Raw genomic sequence first — 19,703 nt, 5'->3', positions numbered from 1 at the left:
AGAGATGAGGAGAAACTTCTTTACCCAGAGAGTGGTGGCTGTGTGGAATGCTCTGTCCCAGAGGGCAGTGGATGCCCAGTTTCTGGATTCATTTAAGAAAGAGTTGGATAGAGCTCTCAAGGATTGTGGAATCAAGGGTTATGGAGATAAGGCAGGAACAGGATACTGATTAAGGATGATCAGCCATGATCATATTGAATGGTGGTGCAGGCTCGAAGGGCAGAATGGCCTACTCCTGCACTTATTGTCTATTGTCTAATTTGTTTATAGTATAGGTAAAATGGTAGAATCTGTTACAGGATTTAGTGACCGAATATTTAGAAAAGAATGGTAAATCAAGCAGAGTCAATATGGATTTATGGAAAGGAAATTCTGTCTGACAAACTTTTATGAGTTTTTTGAGAATGTTACTTGATGCACAGACAAAAGATAACCAGTGGGTGTAGTATGTTTGGATTTTCAATGCTTCTCATAAGGACTCACGCAGAAGGAGAGTAAATAAAATTAGACTGCATTTGTCTACATTTGTTCAAATATGGATTGATACTTTGTTAATTCAGCAGAAAGGAGAATGTAGGAATAAAAAGATCACTCTCAGGATGGCAGGCTGTAACTAGTGGGACACTACAAGGATTAGTCTTTGGTCCATAGCTGTTCACAATCTGTGTAAACGATTTGGACATAGGGATCAATTCCTTAAACCTATTTCCAAATTTGCTGATGACCCCAAATTTGATGGGAAAATAAGTTGGTCAGAATATGTAAAAAGGCTTCAAGAGGAATTGGATATGCTAAGGAAATGGGCAAAAATCTGGCAAATGGAATCTGATATAAATATGTGTGAGGGTATTCACCTTTGTCGAAAAACACAAAGTTATAAAAATTCTTAAAGGATAAGAATTTGGGAAATGTGAGTCATCTTGTATATGAGACACTAAAAACTAACCTGCAAGTGCAGGAAAGAAATATGAGTGGAAACAATATGTTGGTATTCATTTCAAGGGGATTTGAGCACAGAAGTGAAGATGTCTTGCTATAGAGTTTTGTTAAGAATGTTGCCAGGATACTGTATACAGTTATGGTTTTTTTTTTGAGGAAGGATAGACTTGCCAGTGCGGGGGTTCAATGAAAGTTCGCAGATTAATCCCTGATCCTGTGAGGAGAGATTTATAAAACTGGATCTGTATTGCCTCGAGTTTTGAAGAATGGTAGGTGATCTCACTGAAAGTTATAAAATTCTTATAGGACGTGACAGAATAGATGGTGACTCTAAATCCATGAAACTTAATCTGTTCATAAAAGGTTGGCCATTTCTGGGCGAGATGGGGAGGAATTCCTTTATTCAGGTGGTGGTGAATCTTTGGAATTTTCTATTCAAGGGATTTGTGGAAACTCAATCATTGAGCAGGTTCAAGATAGAAATAAATAGCTTTCTGGAGACTAAAGACATTATGGAATATGGAGATAGTGGGGGACAGTGGCACCAAGGAGATGATCAGCCATGATCTAGAATGGTAGACCAGAATTGACAGACTGAATGGCCTACTCCAGCTCCTACATTCCTACAGAAACCACAAAATAAGTCAACTGACCATTTTGTGAAGGTCATGATTGTATTTCAGGATGTGTTTTAAGTTAAATGCCCATCTTCCTCATAAGTTGCATGGATTTATAAGGCGACCTTGTCATTCCAAGGAAAGAGATAATGCTCCCTTTCTCAGACTAAGTGGAAGATATGACCATCTCAGATAAGATCCAGCTTAGTTATTTCCCCTTGAACTTGAATGACAGACCCATTACAAAAAGTTTCAGCATCAACACCATGACATAATAATAATAACATAAAACCAAGAATTGTGGATGCTGAAAATCTGAAACAAAAAGAAAAATTGCAAGGGAAACTCAGCAAGTTTGGTAGAATCAGTGGCAAGAAAGCAGAGTTAATGTTGTGGGTCCAGTGACCCTTCATCAGAAGAGCCTTGATAGTTTCCGTTGATCAGAAGCTTATCTGTACCTGCTATGTCATGGTATGAAACAGAGAAGAATTTAGGTGGAATGCACTTTGGCTCACCTCTTGATCTGTCATTGCCTTTCACAATCTACAAGACTTAAGACAGAGTGTAAAGATTTGCCTGGAATTTCCAGTGGTCCAATAATATTTTTTCCAGTGTTGTGCAGGGAGTCGTGCAGGAGGATCCTGTAGAAACTCCATTGCAGCAGACTTCCAAGTAATTTCTGGGGAAGTTGAAGATTTTCCTAGGCTATTCCACTTTGCCTGGAAGCTTCTGAAAGTATCCATTTAAGGCAGAGAATACGAAGGGTTCTGATGCAGTTAAGTAAATGGTTACATGGGAAAAGTTAGATGATTAACTGCCTATTCTATTCTCTCAGTATAAATTAAATTTATGACCTACTTTCCCCAAACTCCTGCCTCCTCAAAAAATACCTCCTCCAGAGCACCTCTAGATCTTGAACCCTTTCACTCCATGCCAAACAGACCTGCCCTGCCACTGGACCAGAACCCCACCCTCGCCCATGGACCAGCCCCATTGCTTTCGAACACCCCTCCCACAAGGAAGCTAAACCCCTTTCCCACATTCCAGACTTAAACCCCAGCCCTGCTTTCAAAACTGGCATCTGTCCAGACTACACCCCACCCCAATGCTCACCCTGGAACCGATGCCCACTGCCCCCTCCCAGGACCAGACACACAGCTGTCCTGACACCCAGCACCCTGAAACAAATCCTCCCCTGTTGGGCCCAATATCTTTCACCAACCCTGACTTACCCTTAATTCTCCACTCACCTGACCCTCTTGTCACCTTGAATATTGATACCCTCCTTATCTGGCACCCTTGCTGCATGACACCTTCCTTCTAGTACTCTATTTCCTACCCATTTGACACTCCTTACACTCTATGTCTAAACCACATGACACTGCCTGACTGTTTACTTCCTGCTTTTTTGACATTACCTGAGAGTCTACTCCCTACCCATGTGACATTGTCTGCCACTCTACTCTATTCTCATTTGGCACTGCTTGACACTCTACTTCCTACTCACTTGACACTGCCTACAGTCTACCTCCTGCCTAGTTGACATTGCTTGACAGTCTATAGCCTACCCACTTGGCATATTACCCGTCTGGTATCCTCATCTCACACTTCATATAGTTACCATTTGGCAGCAGCTGTCTAAATGTCTGTCTGTGATTCTGACTGATAAACTTCAGAATAAGGCAGCTGACTGCTGTAAAATGGGGGTGTGGTTTGCTTCCCTCCAAATGTTCCACATTATGAGGGGCCTGTTAGAATGGGCATATCGCTCCATATTTCTGAAAGAGCCCTGATGGGAATCTCTTGTCAGAAATATAGAGCTCTTTCATTTTGTAAAATAGGAATAGAGTGGCAATCCATTTGAAATTGTCACTCCTTAGAAAATCCAGTCGAATATGCTGCACTCCTCAGAATGGGTGAAGCTTCGATGACATTCAAGATGTTTGAGACCATCCATATTTCAGCAGTTCATTTATTACCAAAAGAAATGGGCATAAACTGTATTCATCAGAAGTTCCCTCCCTGTGAAACTGCAATCACTTACTTGCTGGATTTAAAAATATGGATGCTTTAAAACATTTTATTTTCTTAAACAACATTGGAAAGTGCTAGAAACACAGAAGGTTGGACAGCATCTAAGAAGAATAACTTTCAATTCTAAACTTTTAGTTTGAATGAAATCTTTCCAGACTCTGAATTAAGTAATGATGCCCAAGTTAGGAAAATATTGGCAAGTGCAGAAGAAACAAGATTCTCGATGTCAAGAAAATAAAGTCTAATTCTCCAACCATGTTTTGAATGGTGAATCTCACCATGAGCAGTGAGAGGCCTGTTTGAATCCATTAGCATGCCATTAGTATCCAATCTCACCTCACTGATATGCAGTCACCTATTCTCCCACACACTAGATAGGAACTAGACAACAACAATTCATGACCTGGAGGACGGAGAGGGTGCAGAGCATCTCCAGCTCACTGCTTGGTCTTCCAGGCCTCCCGCGTCTCAGAGCACCCTCCAGTGGTTATCAGAAGCCACAGCTGTGCTAGGGACGTTGAATGGAAGAAGTGTGCTGGATGCAGAGGGGACAATATTGATGAAGGGAGAAACTGAATACATGATGGTGGGAGATGCTAATGTATTGGAGGACCTGGGTTACTATGTGAGAGTGGGATAATCGACTGTCATTACCACAGTGGCTTCAGCAGGGGAATGGTGCAGCACAAGGATTGACAGAGCTAAGTGGTAGGGCCAGGTTCAGCAGGTATTAATGGAAGATGATACCATAAATGACTGTCAAGTGGAAACGTGTTAAAGTTCAATACTACTGTCTGACCTGCTGAGTATTTCCAGTATTTTCCACTTCCATTTTTATTTCAATTTCCATGGTCCATAGTATTTGCTTTAATATTATGTTCTAATTTTCAAGGATTTTAAGAATGCAGTGAACCCCTCGTGCACAGATAATCAAAGTGGAGAGAATGTGACATCTGAGAGGATGCAGACAATTCAGCAAATGATGGCGGTCAAATAGTCAGAAGCTTGAATTGTTGAACAAACCAGTGGAAAGGCAACAGACTTTGTACACCTTTGCACTTTAATGCTACCTCTCACTTAGTTACAAAGCATTTATGCCTGATGACACAAGTTTCCGCACACAGCAGAGCATAAAAGCTGTAGTCTACATATGGAGACATTCAAGTCACATTCTCAAGATAACTTAAGGTTTTATAACAAAAGATGTAATCTCAGCTTAGACAATGTATTAAAGGTATGACAAGGTTATAAATCACACAACACCGGGTTATAGTCCAACAGGTTGGTTTGGAAGCACTAGCTATCGGAGTGCCACTCCTTCATCAAGCGGTGAACCTTACAAAGGAGCAGTGTTCCGAAAGCTAATGCTTCCAAATATACCTGTTGGACTAGAACCCGGTGTTCTGTGATTTTTAATCTTGTTCGCTCAAGTCCAACACTGGCTCCTCCAAATTAAAGGTGTGAGGTCAGAGTCTGTTTGTATCCTAATCTTGAGTCAGATTGGTTCTATTTCCAAAATGGAATTTACAAAATATTACATGGATTGACTGCCTGCGTTGACTGCCTACAGATTGTGCATTTTTTGAGCAAAATAAAATGTATCTGCAAATATAATTCTGCAAATACAAATTCACCCCGTAGACTTGTGTGTGTGGGTCTGTGTGTTTGTGCTCGCTTTGTGTGTGCGCATGCATGAGAGAGAGAGAGAGAGTGTGAGTGTGCACGTGAGTGTGAATGCACATGAGAGAATGTGTTTGCGTGTGTGAAAGCTTGGTAAAGTGTGTGTGTGGGTGTAATGGAGTATAAGCCTGTGAGATGGTGTGTGCATGGGTGTGAACGTGGGATGTGTATGTGTGTGTATATGAGAGAGGGTTTGTGTGAGTGTGAGTATGTAAGAGTGTGTGTGTGTATGTGTGCTTATGTACATGTGTGTGACAATGTGTATAGTGTAATGGAGTCACCTATAGTGCGACGTAAACCCAAGATCCCAGTTGAGGCCATCTTCATGGATATCAAACTTGGCTATCAACCCCTGTTCTGGCACTTTGCGTTGTTACCTGTCCCAAAGTCTGACTTGGAGGATGGTCACCTGAAGATCCGAGGCCAAATGTCCCTGACCACTGAGTGTTCCCTGATTGGGAGAGAGCAACCCTGTCTGTTGATTGTTGTGCGGTGTCCATTCATCTGTTGTCATAGCGTCTGCTTGATCTCGCAAATGTACCATGACTTGGGGCATCATTTCCTGCAGTGTATGAGGTAGACAATGTTGGCTGAGTCACATGAGTACCTGCCGTATACATGGTGGGTGGTGTCCCCACTTGTAATAGTAGTATCCATGTTGACACTCTGAAATATCTTGAGATGAAAGGGTTGACATGACAGGGTTGTGTGGTATTGTGGTCGATGTTGTCCTGAAGGCTGGGCAGTTTGCTGCGAACAATGATCTGTTTAAGGTTTGGTGGTTGTTTAAAGGTGAGAAGTGGAGGCATAGAGAAGGTCTTGGCAAAATGCTCAATTTCATCAATAATGTGTTTCAGGCTGTGAAGAACATGGCATAGCTTTTCTGCTCCCAGAAAGTACTGGACAATGAAGGGTATCCTTATGTCGTATCCCATGTCTGTCTCCTGAGGACATCATTACAGTCCTCATTGTGACACATCGGAACTGGTGATTGATACGTTGAGCACTGTACCCTGTTCTTATGAGGGTGTTCTTCAACACCTTCAGGCATTTGTCACGTTCCTCCTCATCTGAACAGATCCTGTGTATGTGGAGGGCTTGTCCGTAGGGGGTAGCTGTTTTAATGTATTTCAGCTGGAAACTGGAAAAGTGTAGCATTGTGAGGTTATCTGTGGGTTTGTGGTAGAGTGTGGTGCTGAGATGTCCATTCTTGATGGAGATGCATCTGTCCAAGAATGAGACAGATACTAAAGAGTAGTCCATGGTAAGTTTGATGGTGGGATGAAACCCATTTGATATACCTGTGTAGTTGTTTCAGTGACTCCTTGCCATGGGTCCAGAGGAGGAAAATGTTGTCAATATATTCAGTGTATAGTGTTGGTTGGAGGTTCTATGCAGCAAAGAAGTCTTGTTCAAACTTGTGCATGAAAATGTTGGCATATTGGGGTGCAAATTTAGTCCCCATGGCTGTTCCATGTGAAGAACTGGTTGTCAAAGGTGAAAGTGGTGAAGGATGAAGTGGATGAGTTGTAGGATGGTGCTTAGAGATCGGCAGTTGTTGGTGTTGAGTACTGAGGCTGCTGCAGAGATGCCGTCATTGTGGGGGATGCAGGTGTAGAGTGCCGAAACATCCATTGTGACGAGGAATCTTCCCAGTTTGACTGGTCCGTGGCTGCTGTGTTTCTGTAAGCAATCTGTAGTGTCGCAACAGAAGCTGGGGGTCCCCTGTACAATGGGTTTCAAGATGCCTTCAACATAGCCAGAGAAGTTCTCACACAGGATTCCATGGCCTGATATGATTGTTCGTCCTGGTGTGTTGACTTTGTGTATCTTTGGAAGGCAGTAGAAGTCCTCGACGTGAGAAGTACATGTGATGAGAGCACAGACGGAACCCTGAAGGACTGGATCAAAAGTCTTGATCAATGTATTTAGTTCACGGGTGTGTCCATTGAACGGATTGGCTGGTAGTTGCCTGTAGTGTTCCTGGTTGTTCAGTTGTTGGTACACTTCCTTGCAGTAATCTGTTCTGTTCTGAATGATGATGGCTCCTCCTTTATCTACTGGTTTGATGACAATGTTGTGATTGGTTTTGAGAGCATGGATGGTATTGCACTGTGATCGGGTGATGTTTTGCCCTACCTTGTGGGTGCAGCTGATGAATCATAGTTTGAGCATATATCTGGATTAGTGGTGCTGGAAGAGCACAGCAGTTCAGGCAGCATCCGAGGAGCAGTAAAATCGACGTTTCGGGCAAAAGCCCTTCATCAGGAATGATGACGGGCTTTTGCCCGAAACATCGATTTTACTGCTCCTCAGATGCTGCCTGAACTGGTGTGCTCTTCCAGCACCACTAATCCAGAATCTGGTTTCCACCATCTGCAGTCATTGCTTTTACCTCGTTTGAGCATATATGTCAAGCCCAGGGCAGCGGCCCTCCAGAGGGGTCCAAATCAACTCCTTCTTTGGTCGCTCCTCTACAGATTTCTCTGATGACTGTTCCAGTTCATCGGTTGGCTCATTGGAGTCACTGCTGACATCTTTGAAGAATTCCGACAGTCTCATTCATCTGATAAATTCTTCCATGTCTGCTGCAAGAACAATGGGGTCCATTTTGGTGCTGGGGCAGAAATTGAGCCCTCGGTGAGAACTTCAATCTCTTCTGGTTGAAGTGTGTGGTCCAATAAGTTGACAATTGATTTCCCCGTGGTGATGAACTGTGGTGCCGGGGACGTATGGCTGTTGGTGCTAATGCCAAGTTTCTCCAGTTTCTTGTTCTTGGTGTGCATGTATGTGGTGCAGTTCTGTCATCTTGTCTGCTTGACAGTGTTGCATAACTGTTCTGTTATATCTTACGCACAAGCTGAGATTTCAAGGTTATTGTGCCTATGGAGTTGGTGCACGAGATGATTGAGGAGTTTGTGAGAGGTGTGGAACCATTCTGACACAAGATCGGGATACAGACAGACTCTGACCTAACACTTTTAATGCATTGTCTGAGCTGAGATGTCACCTTTTGTTATAAAACCATAAGTTATCTTGTTAAGTTGACTTAAAAGGAGCTCTGGGATTTATATATTAATGAACTGAAATCTGCATTCTAAAAGATGGAAGACTTAACAATCCAGGTTTGTTCAATGTATCACTGTGTGACATTGTAATCTTTTGTAATAAATTCTGTGTCTTATGATCTTATACGCCACAACCACCTGATGAAGGAAACCTAGAGCTTCCAAATAAACCTGTTGGACGATTACCTGGTGTTGTGTGATTTTTAACTTTGTCCACACCAGTCCAACACCATGGTTACCATCAACGCCACTAACTGCTGGCTCACAGAGGAGAGGATCTCTAAGAAGATTGCGCATATCAACACAGACATTAGGTTTCTACAGAAATGAAAGAAAGCAGGAAAGGTCCCAAAAGGCTTACGGATCACGAACCCACTCAAGTCGACCTACAACACAGATTATGCTGAGGGACTTTGCCAGTGCAACTCTTACAAACTCCTCAATTATCTCGTGCACCATCTCTATAGCTGGCGCCATAACCTTGAATTCAAGATAGAGTCCACACTCTCAGCTTGGACAGATGATTTTCATTTCAGCAAACTGAGATGGCATGAAACGGGTATTGGTGTGCAAATACCGCGATAGATGAAGTCGATTTTGTGAATGTAAAGCTTTGAGAAGAATCCAAAAGTTATTCTACGCAGACTGTTGAATTCGTTGTCTCAACGCCAATATATGCTGACGCTGTGCAAAATCCCTGAAAGAGCAATGTTATATCATCTCTCCAATAGCATAGAAACTGCAACTTTCAGTCTGAGATTTAATGTTGAAAATATTGAGTAAAGAATAAAATGTTGTCAAATGACACGTTTCTATAAATGGTTTCCACAATTTGTTTTATTATTTTGAAAGACTGTGAAACTGCTATCAGTCAAAACGTTCTGAGTTGAAATAAGTATTGGGGACTGAGCCAAATGAATCAGCCAAGTTCAACAGTTGGAAGGGAGGAGTGATGAAGAACCTTCCTGCCGGGGAAGTTATGCAGTAGTTTATAGACTCATTTGTCAGATCTCCAACATGCATAGAAGACAGGAGCAGTCTACGTTATAATGGGAGGGGGACATAACCTGATGGAACAGAAACCAAAATCAGAGTTGTGCTTTGAGTGTTTGTTTTTCACAGGTTTCCCTACTGTGCAATCTTAGTCAAAGAATAGAACTGGAAGGACTTACATTTGGCTTTGACTTTGTATCCACCCAACGGAGAGGCATGACCTTCGACCGCATCAAAACCAGCTGATACCAAAACTACATCTGGATTGAACTCACTGGCGATTGGCATGACCACAGTCCTGTGGGACAATGATAAAAACTATGAGCGGGTCTGGAGTAAATGCTTAACTTCATTCTCACAGCAAGCCACCTGGAAAAATTCAGGATCTGCTTTCTTGTTACAAGAAATGTACTTTTCCATAAATTACACAGAAAACCTTGTATTACAATTCTAAATCAGTTGACTATCATTTAAGATTTTAGTTGCACAGCCTTTTGCTTCAAAAATTGTGAAGTGTTACTCTCTGAAATCAATTTTAAATTTTGAGCAGGCAATAGAGTCATAGAGTCATAGAGAAGAAACAGCACGGAAACAGACCCTTCAGTCCAACTCGTCCATGCCAACCAGATATCTTAAGCTAATCTAGTCCTATTTGCCAGCACTTGGCCCATATCCCTTTAAACCTGTACCCATCCAGATGTCCTTTAAATGCTGAGGTAAAAACAATGACTGCAGATGCTGGAAACCAGATTCTGGATTAGTGGTACTGGAAGAGCACAGCAGTTCAGGCAGCATCATGCACCACCCTCTGTGTGAAAAAGTTGCTCCTTAGGTCCCTTTTATACCTTTCCCCTCTCACCCAAAACCTATGCCCTCTAGTTCTGGACTCCCCCACACCAGGGAAATGATCTTGGTTATTTATCCTATCCACGCCCTTCATGATATTATAAACCTCTATAAGGTCAACCCTTAGCCTTCAACGCTCCAAGGAAAACAGCCCCAGCCTATTCAGCCTCTCCTCATAGCTCAAATTCTCCAACCCTGGCAACATCCTTGTAAATCTTTTCTGAACCCTTTCAACTTTTGCAACAACCTTCCGATAGGAAGGAGACCAGAACTGCACGTAATATTCCAACAGTGGCCTAACCAATGTACTGTACAGTTGCAACATGGCCTCCCAACTCCTATACTTAATGCCCTAACCAATAAAGGAAAACTTACCAAACACCTTCTTCACTATCCTAGCTAGCTGCGATTCTACTTTCAAGGAACTATGAATCTGCACTCCGAGGTCTTTTTGTTCAGCAGCACTCCCAAGGACCTTACCATTAAGTGTATAAGTCCTGCTCTGATTTGCTTTTCGAAAATGCAGTACCTCGCATTTATCTAAATTAAATTCTATCTCCCACTTCTCAGCCCTTAGCACATCTAATCAAGATCCCACTGTACTCTAGGTAACCTTCTTCGCTGTCCACTACACCTCCAATTTTGGTGTCATCTGCTAACTTACTAACTACACCTCCCATGTTCACATCCAGGACATTTATATAAATGATGAAAAGCAGTGGACCCAGCACCTATCCTTGTGGCACACCATTGGTTACAGGCCTCCAATCTGAAAAACAACTCTCCACCACCACCATCTTCTATCTTTGAGCCAGTTCTGTATTCAAATGGCTAGTTATTCCTATATTCCATGAGATCTAACGTTGCTAACCAGTCTACCATGAGGAACCTTGTCGAACACTTTACTGAAGTCTATATAGATTGTGTCTACCACCCTGCCCTCATCAATCCTCTTTGTTACTTCAAAAAACTCAATCAAGTTTGTGAGACATGATTTCCCACGCATAAAGCCATGCTGACAATCCCGCATCAGTCCTTGCCTTTCCAAATACATGTACATCCTGTCCCTCAGGATTCCCTCTAACAACTTGCTCACCACCGATGTCAGGTGGTTTATTATCTATAGATCCCTAGCTTTTCCTTACCACCTTTCTTAAATAGTGGCACCACAGTAGCCAACCTCCAGTCTTCCGGCACCTCACCTGTGACAATCGATGATACAAATATCTCAGCAAGGGGCCCAGCAATCACTTCCATAGCTTCCCATAGATCTCTAGGGTATACCTGGCCAGGTCCTAGGGATTTATCACTTTTATGCATTTCAAGACATCCAGCACTTCATCCTCTGTAATATGGACATTTTTCAAGATGTCACCATCTACTTCCACGCATTCTATATCTTCCATGTCCTTCTCCACAGTAAACACTGATGCAAAATACTTGCTTATTATCTTCACCATCCCAACAGCAAAGGATAGAAAGAATGTTATATTATCTTTCTATACATTCTTAACTGACAAACCATGCTCTTTACCAAAAACAAGTTTAATTATGAATGCAAACATATGTGATAGGCCCTGAAATCCATTGCTATGAGAGTCTTGCAGTCAATTGTTTTTATGAGCTAATCTACCTTAATTCTTCATCAAAGTGAATCTTATTGCTATTCATGATGGTTTTGCTTTTCCTATTTACTACTCATCTGAATGCATCATTTGTTTTTTTTTTCTTTTTGTCCAGTTGATATCTCCTTTTGCCTTGTCCCTTCACCCTTTTCAGATTTAATCTCTCTTTCCCTGTCACAGATTTTCAATGTTATTCTTCCTGCCCCTTCATCACACTGCACCTTTCTTTGCCTCAGTACTTTCTTAAACTGATATATTTCTAGCCTTTTACAATTCTGGTGAAAGGGCCAAACCTAAAGTGTTAACTGTGTTTCTTTCCACGGAGGCTGTCAGATGTATTGAATATTTCCAACACCTTCTGAAGGTTTTATTTCAAACATAATTCCATATTTTTTTAAAAATCTGTTCTAATATATTTCAAATGTTTTTCCAACATGGAAGTAAATTGTTAAGGCTCCACTTCCACAATGATATCTTACTAAGAGAACACATTTTGGAGAAGAGGTAATCAAATCAGAGGGATGAATCCAGAGTCCATGCGTCTATCTAGATAGGTTCCGCTGTTGTAGACTGGCAAAATCCTCCCTTGTGTATATGAATTAAAGGAAATTGCTCCTTTAATATCTGCTGTACATTAAAATTGCTATAGTCAATTTCAAATGCATTGAAATGGCCTATGTTATTCTATCTTCACGAGAAATTGCATTGCAAAAACGTTACAATTTAGCTACAATACCAATTCTACATGTTGATGTGACCATGTAAAGGTTTGAAATAAAATATAATTACAGGGAAATTTTGGAATAACAAAAACAGGCTATTGTCCGTGGGATTGCAAACTCTACCTATGAATGTTGTTCTCCCTCCCCTTCTAGGCTTCCTCCTACCCTTCCTTTTACCTCTAGCTCTATTTTCTTCATTCTGCTTTAATCTGTTCTCTCTTTTCTCTCCTCTTCTCTTCTCTTTTGCCATTCCCCACTCCATGTCCTCCTGTCCCTTTGCCCTCCTTGGGCCATTTTCTTTTATGCTCCCTAATCCTGTTAAGCTTGAATTTGGGTTTTGAAGTCCCACTTTGAAGACCGTATGAGTTTGATTAACCTTCCTTTAAATTTCAATGTGATATGTAAATGTTAACAGACGAATGACATCACTTATTGGTGGAATTCTCAGCATAATGGACGACTGCTGAATATTAAAATCTAGCAGAAAACTCTCTGGGAAACAAAGATTATTACATGTGAGACTATTTGCTCAAATGTCGAATCAGTGGAGTTAAAATATTTCTGCAGGGGTTCTGCTGGTCTCCTGCTGTTCCCTCAGTGGGAGACTGGCAGAACTCCCAGAGAAATGGTGTAAATGGCTGAAAATGACTGCTTATGTCATTTCTCTGGGGCTTCTTTCGGCCCGCTGCCAAATTTACAGCAGCAGATTAGAGTTAGCTCTGCAGAATTACAGGGTCCTGGTTTTATTCGATTGAGAATATTAAAATAAATGATTCTGATGCAAAAGAAAACAAAATGTGTTTAATATTCTTACTATTGATTTTGGTGTGAGGTAACATTGCAATTAAATCAGTCCAAAACTTGCACTTTCAGGAACTACTAATTCAGGAAACATGTCATTGATTGCAGGACATGGTCTAGTTAATAGGTGTGAGCACATTTTCAGGAGATAGTTACAGTCATTGAACCTTGAATCCTAGCCATTACATAGCTGCAATCTATTTGATTCCACATTTTATATGTTAAATAAGACCATAGAGGAATCTTGAACTTCACATTCATTGCTTGTAATGTTGGCTGTCTCCAAATAATCATATTTAATCAGATTTCAGAGGCTATTGGGTGTATTTTGGCACAAATGTACAAGTGGAAATATCCAAAGCTCCACTGTCACTCACAAGACATTGATCTGAGAGCCACCAATTTACTGAGATCTATTGACTCTTCTGTACAGCTAGCTACTTGAGATCAGCATTTGTAATAAACTGCCTAAAATTATCATTAAAATGGTATGGTTTTCAATAAGGTGGGAACTACAATGCAATAGGACGTTTTGAGTTGATTAATAAAGCAATGTTAGTGTTAGATTAAGTGTACAGAATGTCATTTTACAAACATATGCTTCTGGTACAGAGCCTTGTGCACTGTACATGTGTATCTGGAATTCAGACATGGATTTAAGCAGGACTGGCTTAATTTTTTGGTATTCACAGAAATTGGAAGCATCACACCAGGAATAATATTTGGAGGATCTGCCCAAAGGAGTATTTAAAATTAGATTTCGATCTGTCACACAACTGATGTCTTGAGGAAAACCTGTTTTGATAAACTTATCCTCAGTCATCCTCAGTATTCTATAGATTCACTCACTCAGACAAGCAGTTTCGATGCAGACACACTCCTGTGATGCTGAGCAGAAGAACCCCCATGGAGTGCATGCACTAACAGGCATTGAGTTTCATAGAGTTCTTTTAATATGTGCCAATTGAGAGCTGTTATTTTATTCCTGAACCTGGCCTGCTGAGTTTTACTGTTGGTCCTAAACAGACTTTGAATGACCTTTGACAGATTTATAATGCATAGTATAGTCCCCTTTGATCTGCGTATATAGCATGGAAACTATTTCTAATTACAGATTGATTTATTTTATGATCATTATAAATAACGCTTGGTGAGGACATTCTAAGAAAGGGTTATCCAGGAAGATTTCACCTGAAGGAAGTTAACAACTAACAAAACTACAAAGGGTGAAGATATTTTAAGTAATTAATGCTTGTTAAAAACTAATTTCAATGGCTTCTTCAGCACTCATGATATATGCATGTTATATGTAATCCACTGGAGCATTCCATCCTGGTCAGAGATCAGCACCCAGTCTGTGCCGTCTCCAGGATTTGGAGGACTGGGTGGCCATGCAGAAAGTTTGATTACCTTCTCGGCTTTTCCAGGGTAAATGTCAGACCCTGTTATCTCACATTTGCTCTATTCTTGCCTCTGCACCCAGTGCCCACCAAGGCTCATGTTCTGATACCCTCTCTGATGCAAGCAAAACTTTCCCTTACTCACTTCTGCTCGGTCCCAATCTCCCACACTACTAATCCTGTGTCCTCCCCACTGCCTCCTCACTTTTTTCAGAACATGTCAACATCTTTATCCCACGTACACCAGTCATAACAGCTGTGCCACCCATTTGTTTCTCTCTGATTCACCCCCTCTTTGTAATTATAGGCGAAGATATCCCATAACAGGGAATCATAGCACTGGAGAGGTGGGAGGGATTTGGTGCCCAATATTTGTGTCCTGACTCCATGTAAGGAGAGAATATTCCTCAGGACAGCCCTTGAGGCCACATACAAGAACTCACAAACAAAGATAAGAGCAGTTTTGAAAATAATACCTTAAACTGTGTTAAGAAAAGATGTTGAATCAATGTGTGTACACATCTCTAAAGAATCTTAATCCTTTAAGACAGTAACTAAAAAAGAAGTCAATTATAGAGATGACCAACATAGGTGTCATCTCATAGGAGCTGAAAAATGTGGTGCTGGAAAAGCGCAGCAGGTCAGGCTGCATCCAAGGAGCAGGAGAATCGACATTTCGGGCATAAGCCTGAAGAAGGGCTTATGCCCGAAACTTCGATTCTCCTGCTCCTTTGATGCTGCCTGACCTGCTGTGCTTTTCCAGCAACACATTTTTCAGCTCTGGTCTCCAGCATCTGGAGTCCTCACTTTCATCTCGTAGGAGACGAAGAATGATGTGAGGGCATAGTTATCATACCAAAGTTTGATCAGATGTGTGAATCTTTCACAATTTAATAAGGCAGCAGCTAGAGAAATCTATGCCATGGCTATTGTGAATGAAGGCTTATCTAAAATCCCTAAAAACAACATCTTCACTAAATATTATGTGAACAGTAGTTTCTGACGGGTTCCCTCAGGTGGAATGTTCATATCGCTTACCACGCTCATCACTGTTTGGGAAGTATTGTTTTAATAAATTTCATTTTGTAATCGCCTTGGCTCCAAAGATCTTCAAATATACGTACTATTTTCAACATTCTACAGGAATTGGAAGGTTTTTACATCATAGAGACAATATCTTGACTTATGCAGAAAACATAGAAAGACATGACCAAATACTGACAACCACCTGATGAAGGAACAGTGCTCCGAAAGCTAGTATTTCTAATTAAGCCTGTAGGTGTATAACCTGGTGTTGTGTGATTTTTAACTATGACCAAATACAGTCTTAAGATCGCAAGGCTTCCCCTCATTGAGAAATGAAAGTTCTCCAAATACTCTATTCCATGGTTGAGATAGTTGGCTTGAAGTGTGATCCTCAAAAAGGGAGTAAAGAAGTTTCCTACTCCAAAGTTAGCATGTGACTTACAAATATTTCTGGGAATAGTAAACCATTCAGGAAAATGCTTGCCCCATTCGCTAACAATTAATGGACTCTTCAGACCTCAAAGAGCCTTAAAGATGTGTTAGAAGTCACATCATGAAGAGGTTTTTGAAAGATCAAGACTTCCACAGATGTCTCGGCCATTGCATTGCACTATTTTCAATTATTATTGCATGGATGTCTCAGCCACAGGTAATGAAGATTTGGGGATGCTGGTGTTGGACTGGGGTGCACAAAGTTAAAAATCACATAACACCAGGTTATAGTCCAACAGGTTTAATTGGAAGCACTAGCTTTCGGAGCGACGCTCCTTCATCAGGTGGTTGATCTTCATCCACCTGATGAAGGAGCAGCGCCCCAAAAGCTAGTGCTTCCAATTAAACCTGTTGGACTATAACCTGGTGTTATGTGATTTTAAGCAGGTAATGAAGCAATGCTTTTTCTAGAATAGTCAGAAGGAGACAGAAAAATGATACATTATGCATCCCAAGCATCATCTGATAAGGAAACTCAATATGTACTAATTCATGGTGGCTCAGTGGGTAGCACTGCTGCCTCACAGCACCAGGGAACCAGGTTCGATTCCAGCCTTGGGTGACTGTTGTGTGGAGTTTGCATGTTCTCCCCGTATCTGTGTGGGTTTCCTCTGGGTAATCAGGTTTCCTCCCACAGTCCAAAGATGTGCAGGTCAGGTGAATTGGCCATGCTAAATTGTCCATAACTTTGGGTGTGTTAGTCAGAGGGACATGGGTCTGGATGGGTTAATCTTTGGAGGGTTGGCGTGGACCTTTTGGGCCGAAGGGCCTGTTTCCACTCTGCAGGGAACCTAATCTAATCTAAAAAGGATGTCCACTTGGGTACACGGGCCTGTGATAAATTTTCAGATTTCATGCTGGGTCTTATGGTGCTTATCGTGACCATATCTAAACTGCTGGTCTCATTATTAGATGAAAAAGAATTGGCAAAAACGTTTCGACTGATACAACAATTTTGGTCTTGAATAATAGATTTGCATGTCAGACCAAGTAAATTCAAAGGAAATTAGTATTGGCAGATGCCCTTTCCAAAGGCAAACTTACACCAGCTGATGAACAATTTTCTGGAAAATGGAGGCATCTACTCAAGCAACAAAAATAAGGCCAACAACTCAATCAAACTTTAATCTCATCAAAGAAGAAGAGAGAAATGATCCACAAAGTCTCATAGTATATGAATACTGTACAGAAGCAAGCAAAGAATGCTGGAGAAACTCAACAGGTCTGGCAGCATCTGTGAAGAGAGAAACAGAGTTAATGCTTTGAATCCAATATGACTGCTTCTTCAGTTCAAAAAGAGAGATACTGGACTTGAAGTGTCAACTCTCATTCTCTCTCCACAGTTGCTGCCAGACCTGCTGAGTTTCTCCAATATTGTTTGTACTTGTTTCAAGATTTTCAGCATCGTGGTATTTGCTTTTATTATTATAATGTATAGAAGACTGACCAGAAAAGAAACAAAGTGGATTAATTATGAAAACGTATTTCAAACACCGACAACATTTCACTGTTGCTGATGACTTGTTGATTTTTGACAGCAGACTCGTTATCCTTCCTTCAGTGACAAGATATATCAAGGACGCTTGGACATCATAAAATGTAAAGCTCGACCTCAAATTTCAGAATGGTGGCCAGGAATCCATAAACAGGTAAAAGATTTCATAACTGACTGTCAGACATGTGCCATACATAGCCGCAAACATTAACTTGCCACCAGACTATGAGGACACATCAGACTGACCTGTTTGTATTTTGCGGCTGCTCTTGCCTAGTTGTGGTCAACTATTTCTCTCAATGAATCAAAGTAAAGAAATTGTACTCCACCACTGTGCATGTAATTGACAAAGTCTGAGATGAATATTTACCACTCATTGAATCTTGGATGTGCTCACATCTAATAATGGGCCACAATTTTCCAAAAAGAAATTTAGGAGCATATCAGGGTTCCAACACCAACCTGTAAGGCATCCCCAATCAAATCGAGTGAAGCTGCATGTGGAGTCCAAATAGTCAAAAAACCTCCTAAAGAAGGACACAATCATCTTCACAACTTTATTAAGTTAACATTCCATTGTGTCTCAATGTGAATTTTCATTATCTGATGGGGAGAAAATAAAATCTCAGTTCCCCATCCTTCCAAAGCAAAAGACTCAATAAATAAGCCCCATGGATTTAAACTAACACCTGTCTGAAGGATTTTTCATCCAACTCCTTGCTAAGTCTGAAACAATGTCAAACAGTGTGGATCCAGGATCTGATCAGGTGTGGTGGTGTCATGCAACATGTAACAAATTATAATGGTTAGACTTTATTAACATATCAGAAGGAACAGTGCATAAAAATCACAGATTTAGTAAAGATCAAAGCCTATCACGACTGCATTTCCTTTTGTCTATGTGCAATAAACAATAGAAACTTTTCTCTGCCAGAGAAATAGACATTTTCTAATCAACCATTTTTTCGAGATTTTACTCCATAGCTCTGGAGCAGGTAGGACTTGAACATGGGCCTCCTTACTCAGAGGTAGGCACACTATCAGTGTAGCAAAAGCACCTGAAATTAAAAACCATACAACCCATCCCTGTCTCAGTCTGGATGATTGGTCGGATTTGAACGAAGTACTTGGAACATTACTTGGGTCACTACATCAATATCACTTGGCCAATGTCTCCAAATTTTGAATTATTTCAACAAATGAACCTAATGGACAACAGCGAGAGCCAGATCAGTCTAAAAAAAACCTCCAATATGTGATTAACATCCACATCAGCTTTCCTCAAAAACCAACCCTCCCATTCCAACACACACTCAACCAGGAAGGATGTCAAAACTCTCATCAACTGAACCTGTAAAGTCAGAGACTTGATGAGATAGTAGTATATCTACTTTAATTACTTGAACCAATTGTATAAAGAATTTAATAACCAGAAAAAAAACTTTTTCAGAGTGCAATGATGAACAAGGCAGTTTGGTCCTGAAAGATTAACTGACATTTTAACATGAGCTCTGCCCATCAGGACATAAAAGACGATTCTTGGGAGGATCTAACCTATGTGTTAACTAATATTGTATATCTGGTTCAATAGAAATAGGGTGTACTTACTCGAAAGTAAATCTTCACCATGGACATCCAGTCCCTGTACACCTCCATCCCCCATCACGAAGGACTCAAAGCCCTCCGCTTCTTCTTTTCCCGCCGTACCAACCAGTACCCTTCCACTGACACCCTCCTTTGACTGACTGAACTGGTCCTCACCCTGAACAACTTCTCTTTCCAATCCTCCCACTTCCTCCAAACCAAAGGAGTAGCCATGGGCACCCGCATGGGCCCCAGCTATGCCTGCCTCTTCGTAGGATATGTGGAACAGCCCATCTTCCGCAGCTACACTGGCACCACCCCCCACCTTTTCCGCCGCTACATCGATGACTGTATCGGCACCGCCTCGTGCTCCCACGAGGA

At 41.2% G+C, this 19,703-nt stretch overlaps 1 protein-coding gene across 9 annotated transcripts in view; it reads right to left on the bottom strand.

The window, feature by feature from the left end:
* LOC122549771 (histone deacetylase 9-like) overlaps positions 1 to 19,703 on the bottom strand; it is a 789,364-nt gene that overhangs the window by 60,533 nt on the left and 709,128 nt on the right. For all 9 annotated transcript variants that reach the window (XM_043689769.1, XM_043689771.1, XM_043689766.1 and 6 more), the window contains one exon: positions 9,511 to 9,629. In XM_043689769.1, the coding sequence (XP_043545704.1) occupies positions 9,511 to 9,629 (119 nt within the window). The remainder of the gene's footprint in view (positions 1 to 9,510; positions 9,630 to 19,703) is intronic.

The sequence above is a fragment of the Chiloscyllium plagiosum genome, chromosome 5 (assembly GCF_004010195.1).
Source record: "Chiloscyllium plagiosum isolate BGI_BamShark_2017 chromosome 5, ASM401019v2, whole genome shotgun sequence".
NCBI lineage: Eukaryota > Metazoa > Chordata > Chondrichthyes > Orectolobiformes > Hemiscylliidae > Chiloscyllium > Chiloscyllium plagiosum.
The sequence above is the reverse complement of the archived record's forward strand: the minus strand, read 5'-3'. Positions and strand labels throughout refer to the sequence as shown.